This window comes from Cyprinodon variegatus, unplaced genomic scaffold, assembly GCF_000732505.1.
Source record: "Cyprinodon variegatus isolate N-32 unplaced genomic scaffold, C_variegatus-1.0 Scaffold253, whole genome shotgun sequence".
Taxonomy (NCBI): Eukaryota; Metazoa; Chordata; class Actinopteri; order Cyprinodontiformes; family Cyprinodontidae; genus Cyprinodon; species Cyprinodon variegatus.
In genome coordinates, this window is record NW_015150706.1 from 124290 (window position 1) to 136964 (window position 12675).

The 12675-nt window shown below is 38.8% G+C and overlaps 1 protein-coding gene across 3 annotated transcripts in view; it reads right to left on the reverse strand.

Annotated features, from left to right (window-relative positions):
• The window catches only part of LOC107089452 (rho GTPase-activating protein 29-like), a 38824-nt gene that overhangs the window by 12774 nt on the left and 13375 nt on the right, over positions 1–12675 (reverse strand). Inside the window, exons 3-12 of one of the 3 annotated variants that reach the window (XM_015382241.1) lie at positions 7409–7552; positions 3444–3540; positions 3258–3330; positions 2965–3025; positions 2274–2423; positions 1562–1626; positions 1320–1430; positions 898–978; positions 306–473; positions 76–213 (exon numbers count right to left, since the gene is read on the reverse strand). In XM_015382241.1, the coding sequence (XP_015237727.1) occupies positions 76–213; positions 306–473; positions 898–978; positions 1320–1430; positions 1562–1626; positions 2274–2423; positions 2965–3025; positions 3258–3330; positions 3444–3540; positions 7409–7552 (1088 nt within the window). Of the gene's footprint in view, positions 1–75; positions 214–305; positions 474–897; positions 979–1319; positions 1431–1561; positions 1627–2273; positions 2424–2964; positions 3026–3257; positions 3331–3443; positions 3541–4965; positions 5209–5359; positions 5571–7408; positions 7553–12675 lie in introns of those variants that run through there. The other 2 variants (XM_015382243.1, XM_015382242.1) reach the window with 2 other exon arrangements.

Here is a 12675-nt window from a genome sequence, read left to right on the forward strand (position 1 = left end):
AGAAGTGTTCAAAACAAAATGTTTGCACAGATCATTGCAATTCTCATCTGAAGAGTGAAATGAAACAGTTCTTACAGCTTTGAGAGTGACGTCACACTGAAAGATCATCTCCCGGATTTGTGTGAGAATTGTGCTCTTAGCATTTGCTAGATCCAATCGCCTGACGCCTGCGTCAGCTCTACAGCTTTGGAAATGGTACTGGGCTTCCTCGGCCTGCTCAAAAACATTAATAGCAAATAATTTATGAAACCTGTCAATTCCAGATAGTTCGTCCAGAATTGCCTCATTTTGGTGCCCTTTCTGACCTTTTGCATAGCCTCTTCTTCAAGCTTCCTCTTCTTCTCCAGCTGTTTGTTGCCACCGTTAGACTGCTCCTCCTGGGAGCGGTTTGTAGATGACTGGACTTTTCTGTACTCCTCCTTCCTTTGATCGTTCAAAGCTCGTGCCTTACGCAAGGTTGTGTCAACCTCTTGCTGCCAAAACCAAAAGATTTTGTCATATAACTGTATTAAATGTGACAATGTATGCACCAGTTACCATAGAAACAATCAGACATGCCCTTTTCAATGTTCGGGTTACCTTGTAGAGAGACGCTCTAATGAACTAACATCAACACATTCTGACATATGAACAATTAAATAAACATCAGTTTGAGCAAAATAGGTTGGAAATGTAAAATCTTGAGACCTTTATCACAGATTACACAAATCAACAGATTTTCTCCTTCGGGATATTTCTAACAACTGCTTGTTTTCATTACAAATATGGATTTTTTTCTTTTTTTATTTGCTCAAGAAATTCATGTTGCTGAATTAAGAGCAACTGTTAGCAAAAAGTTTGATCTTCTTTGCTTTATCAAGTACTTTTCAAGTATTTCTCTAGGGACTTTCAACAAACCATTTTCTTTTGCTCCTTCTGCCACTGCTCCTTAATGTCCTTTCTCAACTTATCTAGTTCATTCTTGCGAGCTAGAAGAGGCTGAAAATAAACAGAAAAAAACATCAGAATTTTTTAGAAAGCATTTCATAAGAAGTTTAGTCTCTGAACAAACATAATTTCACTTTAAACTAAAATAATTTATGGAAATCAATTCCACATTTGACTCATCAAACTAACAAATGGACAGAAACCACAAAAATATTTATGTTGCTTATTTTCTCTTCTGTTGTTGCAGTTTGTATCAAATAGTCTTCAAATGAATACACTAAAGGTAGTGGAAGGAAGTGCGCAATGGATGCTTTTAGTTTATGCTTTTACAACATGAATTAGCAGATTTAAATGCCTATGTAAGGTTAGAGGACACATCTTGTAACGTTTACCTGTATAAATTTATTTGTTTGAAGAGCCACTGCTGTCTGAATGAGCAGCTGATTGTATTCAATATCATTCTTGAATGTGGAGACGTAGATATCACTGAATGGCATGTAATCCTTTAGGAAACAAAGAGAAAATAAATATTAACGTTACTGTGTTTTTGAGAGTTTCAGGTTTTATTACTGTATGTTGCTGACGTTGACTCAGCAAGAGGATGATATCTCAGATAAAATCTTAGGTTTGTTACCTGCTGACTAGCGAGAGCCTTTGCAGACTCAGCCATTTTAGCGTAGCTTTTGGCGTACTCAATATCTGAAAGAAAAAGAAAAAAGCGAGACAGTAAGAAACTACTAAAGAATGTGATCAACAAACCACACAGCATTCTTTTTTGTTTGTTTGTTTTGTAAGCAAAAAGATTTGTTTAAAGGTAAAATAGTTACTCCAAATAAAATAAAACATTTTAAAACATATATATATATATATATCTACAAATTACAAACAGTACTAGCATTATAGTATTGTATCCATACAGAGCCCTCCTCATTTATAGGCGCAGCAAGAAACAATGTGTGAAAGAAAAACAGCCTTTAATTAAATGATTGTTTTTACTGCAGGAGTAAAGTCTAACACTGAAAAAAAACGGACAATTTTGAATATATTTACCTGAAATAAAATAAATATCAAACAAAAGCAACAGGATCAAACTTGTGTCTTTGGCAGTGTTTTGTTGACATCCCAATGTTTAAAACTGACTTGCAATCACTTGATTTTCTAATACAGTGCAGCCCTACATCTAAACTGTATTCCTGTGACCCTAAAGTTGAGCAAAGTCTGAATTAAGGACTTTAATGCAGCAGTTCGTCTCATAAGTAGCAGGTAGATCATTTAATTTCTCTCATCCTCTCTTAAAATCAAAAACCAATGCTTTTTTTATCAACCGAGTATCCGGAATGTCTCACCCATTGCAAACCGCTTCTCCATACACCCCATAAGGTCTTTAATGTACTTTGACAAGGCCTTTGCATAGAGTAGAGCAGACTCAACCCCACTGTCATTCTTCTGCAGAGTCAAGTCAAGTTCTTCCTCTCTTGACAGCGGCACCTCAGGGCCTACAGTATCAGCAGAAAAAGCAGACATCAGATATGTGGTCTGACTAGAATGTCCCAAAGCTGGATGCGTGTATTTCACTTCCACTTTCCTGTAACATGTGTGTGGCTTAGGCTGATATTAAATGAAAAACAGAACAAGATTACTGAAGTTCTCAGGGTGGGTTGGTACCAAACTGCCAGTCGCACTTTGAAACAGTCTAACATCATTAAGTTCCTTTTATGGGTTAAAATATACAACCTTTGCAGCCTCTGGCCATACAGATTTACTCTTCAATAGGGGCTGAAATTAGTAGCTAGTGTGGAAAAAGCTGGAGAAATAACAGGGGTTAAAGTTGAGGTTTAAGGCGGGTCTACCTCAGGCATTCGAATCCCTGAAGGCTAAATTACTCAGCTAGGTCACAAACTGACAGCTCAGGTTGCTCAGGGCTACAAAGCAATAATTACACGCTTTGTAAAAGAGCCATTAATATCTCTCACATTTCAGGTTAAAGCTGGTTAAAAATAGCTTAATGATAATTGACTAATTGTGGCGCAAACTTACCAACAACTTCCTTGTTCCCTGGAACGTAACACTCTGGATCCACGGAGAGGTTATCAAAAGACTGCAAAAAGAGATTTCAGATTAGAGGGAAGGAAACACACAAACAGTAGAAGCTGGGTTTTCAACACCCCAATTAAGAACACAAAAAGTAGGTCTTTGAGGCCTTTTAAATAGAGATAGGGTGAAATAGCTGTCATTAGTGTTTGATTTAAAAACCTTTATATCTCAAAACAAAAATGAGAGATATAGGGGGGCCAAAAAAGCTGGAGGGGAAAAAAGGAGTTGATTCTCACCTTGCTCCTCCTGGTCTGGGGGATCCCCAACCCTGAGCTGTTGTCCACATCTCCCATAAGGAAGTCAGAAACTCTGTCAGGAATATATATAAACATATATTTGACTTTACTGTTTCAAAGGCAGTTATGGCGCCAGAATACCGGTATTTGAACATTTAGGACCAAGAAGTTTGTCTCTGTACTCACACATTGCCAAACGTAAATGCCAAAGTGTCGATGGATGTGTGTATCTCGCTGAATATGACCTGTTTGTTTTCTCGATTCACCTCCTTGAAGTTAATCCCTGAGGAAGGCGATACAATTGGTAAGCATTTCATCAAAAAAGCTGAGTCACAAAACAGCATTTGTACACTTCAGCACTTGATCTCCATATGGTTAGAGGAGGAGAAGTTTACAAATTTTAAATCTGACCTAAAGAACAAGTGGAAAATGTAAGCAACCTTAGGATGAAATAAAAAACAAAAAAAAAGCTTTCTTTAGCCTTAACACATACGGTAGTTACGTTTTCACTGGAAATGCACAAAGAAACTGTTTGATGATCAAAACAGAGCGACTTTGAGATCATTTAAACAGTCAAAAAATAAATCCTGATGACTTTATGTTTATATCCTTGGAAAGTTTTAAGTAAAATAATAAACTATTTATACACCTGGTAGATTTGGGTTTAAAGCATCAGAAAAGTTAATCAACAACGACTTAATATTGACATAGGAATATATCATTTTCCACATGCATATTTAAAAAAATAAATTAGACAATAAAGGTTGTTTTTGAAGTACCTGTAATACCTTTGTTTTTTCATACTTTGCAAGATGCCAGCCTCTTATCAGATACAAACTTCTTAATCAAATAACACTTCTTTAATATTCCAGGGTTTAAACACTGTCTTTTAAAGAAATATTTTGGCTAGTCTTTTAAGCAGCTTTAATTAACTTCAGAAAGTGCATGGACACAGTGCATGTAACACTCGAGTGTTTAAGTGCATTTAACACTCGTTTATCCTAATTATTTGTCCGTTTCTGCCATTTATTATAATGGCAGAAACGGACAAATAATGATGTGAAAATGAGCTTTCTGCCATATAACATTTTAAAATCACTGCCTGGGAGTCAAGTCATAAAATCAGCGAAGCAGCAAACTGACCTGGAGCTAAACACAAGACTGTAAAGCTGCTTTCTTCTAAGAATTCACTTGGTTTTTAGGAATTCAAGCAGTGAAGAGTAAAGAGGAACGGTGCCCCAGCAGCCGGCAGCAGGGTACTGCCATCCTGGGTTGTTTAGAAAGAGCCTGCAAAAATCTGCTCACTACTCCCTAAGCCATGGGTTAAATGATGAAGACAAATTTCAAATATAAAGGAATGACCATCCTTTAAAGACACATCCACATTGAGTCTTGTTTTAAAATAATACAAAACTTTTTTTTTTTTTTACAGTGACTCCCTCTCAGACATTGTAATGTTGTCATTTTCTTTCATAAATAATGAGTGTAGGCTGTTGATAAAGGCTGCATTCATAAAGAGTAATTGGAATCAGAATAAAACCCTGATTATTGCATCTCTTACAACCTTTATAAGCCATCAAAAAGATGTTAGCTTTTGTTAGACTCAGAAAGCATTTACATATGTTCCACCGCTTCAGAGAAAATGACAAGGAGACACAAAAATAAAACCTACAGCAGAAGTTTCAGAAAAGTAAATATGTCATCCTACCAGCTCTATGTAAAAACCTTTAATGGTCTTCATGCCGGAAAATTAAAGGAATATTCAGAAACAATCCCAGATTTTCCTTCCTTGTTTTAAAAGTGATATAATCCTCCAGTCCATCGTACATGCTGCTCAGGCTCAGAAACAAACTGGAGTCCGCAGTAGTTTTAGGAAGCCGTCCAAGCGGACATTCGTCGTGAACATCGTGCATCAGTCTGTCTTTGCAGAAAGCATTATGCCAAGGAAGATGACACATGCAGTGAGCAATCGTAGGAAACGAAGACACAGTCAGTGAAATCCGACTAAGCTGAGTACTTCCTGTCTGCCCCGCAACAGGAAACACTCACACAGCGTGAATTCAGTGACATGTTAAACTACAGAAAAGCGTGACAACCCTTACCTTTTGTTTCCTCTACCTGGTATTGTGATTTTGTAAATGAAACCAGAAAATCGCCGCAATTTGAATATGAAGCTGGGAGCTTTCAACGTCCCAACTGCTTTGAAGCTTTTGCTTTTCCATTCTCATTTAATTAGAGAAATTTCAGTCCATGTCAGTAAGGGATGGGCGCTTAAAACCCTCCAGCTGACTGAGAAGCAAAGAAAGGTCATGAAATCCAGGCTAAAAAGGCAACACATTCCAGGGAGACTCCTGAAGCCACCAAAAGAGAGGAGGCACAGTGCGAGCCTCCCTGTTGCGCACCTCCCTGTCTCTGAATGCTAACATACAGCTCTGCTCTGACTTCTTCCTCAGGACATCCTGTGGGTCTCTAACAATGATTCCTGACCTCTGCCTCCCTTGTCATAGCTGTAATTTGGAAACTGCATTATTCAAGTATACAGCCTGTTGTTGTCTTTAAACTGGGTCAAGTACATTTGATAAAACAAGTATTTAAACCAATTGATATTCTTTTTATGTTTGAAACATAACAAACGACTTGGAAGGATTTATGTGAAAGACAAACATAAAATACAACATCATTAGAGTGAAAGGGAAATTATAAATGTTTTCATTTTGAATTGAAATCCTAACTTTTTGCTGCATATTGTATCTTTGAACATGGTAGAGAGATGGGCTTTGACCATACGGAGCTACCTTTGCTCTCATCTAACCACAGCACCTTCTTCCTAATGATTCTCATGTTTTTCTTCTTGCCATTGACAGATTCTCTCAGCTGCTCTGTGGATTTATCCAGCTCTTACCTCTCTTGGCTGCCTCTGGTATTAATGTATCCCCTGAATTATTCGGTCATTCCAGGAGGAGGTGCTTGTTGGGCATGTAGTTTTCAGCAGTGCCATAAACAGGCTACTCCATCAGATGCATTTGAGATATTTTTTTTCTGACCTAACCTTAAGCAATTTTATCCCTGATCTGCCTGCTTTGTGTATCGCTCTCAAATGGATTTTAAAATAATAATAAAAAACAAAATCCAGAAAATAGCTGCGTTGGATACTGTTTAATCTGAAAGTAGTGTTTGGAGAAGGAGGATTTTCCTTAGCAGCCATAGAAATGCCTCAGGTGTCATGCCCTGGCTTCAAAGAGAAACGCAGGTGAGAAAACGACTCACTAAACACAGAGAAGCGTGAGGCCTGTTATCATCTGAACCAATGAGTCCTCCTCTGTCATGTCTCACTGATTCATCTTGTTTTTGGATGTGCTTCTTTATTGCAGTCAGTTTTGTCATGTTTTTGCGTGTTGTGCTCAGCTTTGAGGGCTGCCCAGCCGGGGAGTCAGTTGATTTAAGGCACCCCCTTGTGGACAGTTAGACCTCAGGGAGGAAGAAAATAGCAGAAGTCCATTTTAATAAATATATTAATGACACACTTTTTTTTGTAGCATGGCCATCATTGCTCCCCTATCAGCATGTTTGTGTCCATTCTTAGTAAATAGAAAACATTTAGTTAGGATGATCTTTATCGTAAAATCTTTTGTTTGCTTTTTGGATTCCAGAGTCTGTCAACACTCATCTAAAAAGGCTAGAGAACGCAGACAGGCATTGTTAGTGTCTATGTCATACTTAGAAGGCAGGACAGGTGATCAGACAGATATCTTACAGCATAGCAAGGGGAAGAAACTGAGGAAAATCGACTGGCTGGACTGAAAAGGGGCCCTGCAGAAGGTGAAATATGGTATGAAAATTACAGCATTGCTGCATCTGCTGCTCCTTAGAGGAAGACAGAATTCCTCAGCTGTCGGTCAAAGGGATGAGTGGACGTTGACGTTTATTGACAAGAAATGAGAGCGTGTCTGCTTCAGCGTCATCGTCCAGACATATTTGAATCATATCTTTAGCAAAGGCAAGGGGAACATTCCTCCCTGGAGTTCTTACATTGAACAACTGATTCAATGATAACATTTATTCTAAAATAATCAGATCATTTTGCACTTGGGTTTGGGTGTGTTTGCCTCGCTCTTTCTGTACAGTTGGGCAATCGCAGAGAAAACATTCACCTTTGACTTTAGCAATGACTGTGCCAGCAGCTCCGAGAAGGTCCGCTGAGTTGAGCGTTCGGTGTTTGCCAATGACAGTCTTTAACACACGCAGTAGTTCTGCCAAGCGCTCCTGCACAACCTCCTGCAGACCCTCCAGGTTGTCTGTGGACAAAAGGAGACAGAAAAGTTATGCCACTCAGGGATAAAAATGGTCCTAAAAAGCCTAAGCTACTGTGAAATATCTGAAGTCACAGACATGACAGTGGTTTAGATTAATTTCCTAAGGCCAAATTTCTTATGTCACATTCACCTCTTACATCGGCAACAACGGTGCTTTGTTAATATCCTTTATCCAATGCAAGTAGGCCATCACTATTATTCATCTGTACTTCAAAAAGAGAAATGAAAGAGAAAAAGAAACAAAGAAAGAAACAAAGAAGTGCTCAAGAAAAAACAAGGATGTATGCAACCACTTGTTATGTAGCATTTTCTTTCCCTTGACACCATTAACAGCGGAAGTATTGTATTGCAAGCTAGTAGAGCTGTGTCAGCTATTGTTAAGAAATTCATGCCTGCAAAAAAATAGATTCATTAAAAATGGATAATGTACTTTTCTAAATCTAAAGTAACCTTTTTAAATATAGATTTTTATTGACATAATTATTAACAATTAAGATGTTACATGTCAGTATTTGTTGATAAATTCATAGAAGGAAAGAAAGAGTGAGCTGCACATAAAGTAGATGATCGTGGCAGATTTCTTCAGCGCCAGTGAGGTTACACAAGATGACAGCGGAGAAGAAGAATGTATAAAATGTGTCTAGATTAGCCCTCTCTCCACTTTTTCTACCATATCACATTCTGTCAGTCCCTCTGCTATGAAAGGCATCTCTTTCTTGCAGAACCAGATGCAGCAGTGAAAAGGAAAACCCCCGTTTGAAGGAGCTCTTGTGTAACTATCCTAGCTCCCCCAACTGCGCTTGTTTTCAATATGATCATTATTTTTTTTTAGATTAAAAGCTGATATGAGTAACACATTATGCAATATAAACAGATGTGAACAGGGCAAGGCAAAAAAATGAAAAGGTTTAGATTTTGTTTACTCAGCAGAGGCGGTGAAGCTGCTGGCACCAGACATTAGGTAAGTTCATGTCTAACTTACTGCTTAGAAATAAGTGGGGGCAGAAAAGTCATCTGCTCTTTGTCAAGGCTACCAAAGGGAGCAGCAGGGCGAGACGAGTGAGAGAATTTATAGGAGTGCTAAAAGGATTTAGCAAGGGAGGTAAAAGGCGAGGTTCATTGTGTGTGCTTCACTTTCTACACCAGATACACACTAATTCAGCATAATTTGAAGCAAAAGGTAAAACAATCAGTTTACTTAGAATAAAGAGCCAAAAATATGTGAACAATATTAACACAGAGGTGAAAAAAACTATTCTCCCAGTCAAGTACTAACAGGAAGTGTGTTTTTAAAGGTGGGGTGGGGGGTAGGTGGGGATCACTCATTCCCTGTCCTCAGGTAAGAGTGAGTGACACCTCAGCACAGACTTTGAAGTTGGCTCCCCTATAGCCACGGATAATGAATCTTCTAGAAGTGTCCTCCTATTTCTTTCAACCTCCCCTCCAGACGTGATCAACAAGCCTTTAGCGCTAGCTCTCAGGCTTTTGAAGATTCTCCTATCAAAGATATGTGTGGGTTAGTGATTAGCATATAAGAGCCAGTCCTAATCAAATGCACACCTGAGAGTTAGCACTTAGCATGAAACAAGAGGGGCATGAAGGAAAGTGCTGCTATAGGATTACAGAATGACATACTATTTGGACCATTTAGTTTCCTTTTCACAAACAAGCATTTAATTTGACTAATCTATTCGTTAGGGAAGCAAAGAGGGTAAAGATGATGAGGAAATGACAACAGCGGGGATGTCTTAGCAACAAAGCCAAATGACCCAATGCAGCCTTGTCCCCTCTTCTATTGTTTACTGTCACCCACTATCAGTAATCACTAATGCTGCAGCATGCAGAGTAATTATCGTCTGTGATGAAATGAAACAAACAACAGGCAGCCGGCCTTTTTAGTATAAGATAAACACGCCAAAGCTGACCTCCTGCAAACAAAGACCATGCATGGTCTAATTAGAGTAGATCCTCACCCAGCTATTAACAATCAGATGTAGTGGAAATAAACTGTTAAGCTCATGTTACTTTGGAGAAAAGGAAAACATTTCATGAAAGACATTTTTTGACGATTGAAAAAAAGAAACCATTAATAGTAAAACTGAAAAACAGAGACAGTCTCATTTTAAATGGTGATCAGGATTTCTAAATATGCAGGCTGAAAAGATCCTCTGAGCTGCTGATCTCACAGCCATGAGTGTTTTCAGTGTTTTCTGCACCAAGGCTGTGGTCAGTGGTTCTGCTACAATATGTCATCAGGAGGTGCAGTGGAAATTTTACTGGTTTTGGCGTGGGAGGTGGTCCATTGTTTTAGCAGTGATAACAGAGCTTAGCCATACCGTTTGAAGGAAGACCCCCCCTGGAAACCCCAGTGCAGCCTGAATTCACTTGCTCTTTTTGTTATTTAAGAACATTAAATGCAGTCATGTCTCATGATGGTTCTTTATTAATTCCAAAAAAAATAAAAACAAATACCCTAAACCTAATCTTTTTAATGTTTATTTAAAGGTATAGAGGACGACCTTTTATTTTTGACAATGATTGACAATAATGATCATTGTCAATCATTCTGGTGATATCTTTTTCTGGGCATGCCCACTTTCAGCCGCGTATGTGTGGCGAGCTACGGTTTCAGACAGTCATTGACAGTCATTTCAGACACTCACTGCGGTTTTTTGAAAATGGCCGAGGGTAATAGAAAAAGTGTCTTCGAAATGTAGAAGCAAAGAAAGGCCTCAGAAGAGGAACATATATCCCAGAAAGCTTTGCGCAGAGAGCCCTCCTCGCAAAGAATTATGGGATTTGCTGTCACAGAGGCTTACTGTTGCTACCCGACAGCGGCGGCTTATAACAAAGATGGCACAGGCACTGCGCAGTGAAGGAGGACTTACTTCACTAACGGTGCAAAAAGCTGTGATCGTCTACCTGAACGGTCAGTTAACTGAGTTCACTATAAAGTGCACTCTATAGTCCTTGCTCTATAGTGAGTGAGAGATTTAGGGGTTAGGGTGGATGCTCGGACACAGTAAGCTTGTATGAGCTTTGAGAAAAGCAACTTTCAAACAGAACGTGCACGAGAAGAAATGGGCTCATGCAAGTGCATTTTTTCAAAGTGGTGAGGACAGGTCTTTTAAAAAAATTATCAAAATCCTCCATAATACCTTTAACTAGAACAAGGATGAGTAAAAAAACAAGTAATATTCACTCATCTATGTTACTGAATTATACTATCCCTTCCCATTTGAGGATCAAAATGTGCATTCCTGAAGAGCAGAAGGCTTCCTGGATGCAAATTCTGATAGGCTACTGTAATACATAACAGTGCCATATCTCCTTAGTCCAAATGTTTAAAACATATTTGCCTTTTTCAATGGACTCTGACAGTCCTTCATGCTCACATCTACTTTAATAGTTTTGAAACAATATGATTTTTTTTAAAGTGAGCTGTGTTAGCTTAAATCAAAGCATGTTCAGGGAATAGTTTAGTGATAGTCCATAACGAAACCCAATTGAGTTTCTTTGTCAATGTTTAACAACTTATGTTCCCAGATCCTCTTCAACCAAAACCTCTAAGCATATATAATTTTGCAAAAAAGAACTTTCAATATTAAGGTGTACAAAAAAAAGAACAAAACAAAAAACTACAAACAGACTAAGAGACAATCAGTATTTACATTCTGACGGAAACCCCTTAAACATATGATTTACTTGCAGGCCTTGAACTTTAAAGCTTTCAATGCAGATCAAAATATTTCCACATGCCAACAGTTTTTAGGAAAACGGATCGTTTAAAGAGCAACAGAAACTTCCCAAACCAGTCATCCAGAAAAATCACCTCTGTTGCTACCAATTAGTATTCCCCGAATGTTGTCGAACTCTTGCATGTCATGACATGCTAGCAAAAACACACATCTTACTTTGTCATACAGGGCATCATCCACGGGCCTCTTAAATAATTATTGCTTGTGCAATGATTGTGCGTGGGAGTCCCATTGTGTCTGATGAAGCTCCCTTTGAGTCTGGTGCAGGGAAGGACCAATCTAATCCAGATCTCCAGGCCGCCTAGAGGTTACAGCCTCTGCTCCCCCCCCCCACTGATAACAACAGGCAATCAACTGGCCAGCCTGGACACGCGATCTGCTCAACATGAAACAAGCCTTGGCAGCTTTACTGACATGGCACTGCTTGGGAAACAGCCCCAGGGCTTTACTGAGAGATCGCAGAGGAATTTTTCTTCTTCCTCTTTTTATTCTTCACCAGAGGGAACAGGGGTGAAACATTGACACCTGTAGCTCCAGATGACTTAATTTATTTGATCCTTTATCGAGACGTGTGTCTATGTACCTCATTCCAAACTAGTGACGCACCACTCTGTTATTACTCAACTCTTTATTTCATCCTAACACTCCCTTTAAACGGAAATGATTATTTTTTTTATTTTCCTTTTCATCAACAAACCACAAAAAGGTAAACTTGGATTATCTACAAACCACTTCCTTTACAAACAACATGGAGGAAAAACACAGACGAAACAGATCCTTCTTGCATTTCTGGGCTGCCTAAAACAGGTGGAATTGTTTGGTAAGGATTCCATCTCCCAACACTAATTTTCCCCTCTATCCAAACAAACGTCCCATTAGCGGGTGGTTCACCATCAATCCCATACCTTGTTTGGAGAGAGGGCGAGCTGTAGCTTCACTCAGGCTTTAAACAGCCGTCTCTAAAAAAGCTACCTGCTTCTATCAGCGACAGAGCTCTGGGGAAGTTTGCCCTTCAATGTTTATTACAACTTTGATGGGTTTTGAAAAGGCATACTAAACTAAATACCCTCTGATAACAGTAAGATCAGTATTCGTCAATGACATCAAGAATACCAATTTAACAGCAGAATAATTACCAGTCTCTGAGGCTATGCTCACACTGCAAACCTTGATGCTCAATTCCAATTTTTTTGTGAAATCCGATTTTTTTATACAACGCAAGTATCCCGCATGAAAAGTAGAGGATGCAATGACATCACAGGCCAGCGTGATCTTTTTTTCCGGAGGTAAACATGGATGGTAGTACCGGCGCGCATCTAGCAGTCTTTTATTAACCATCTAAACACA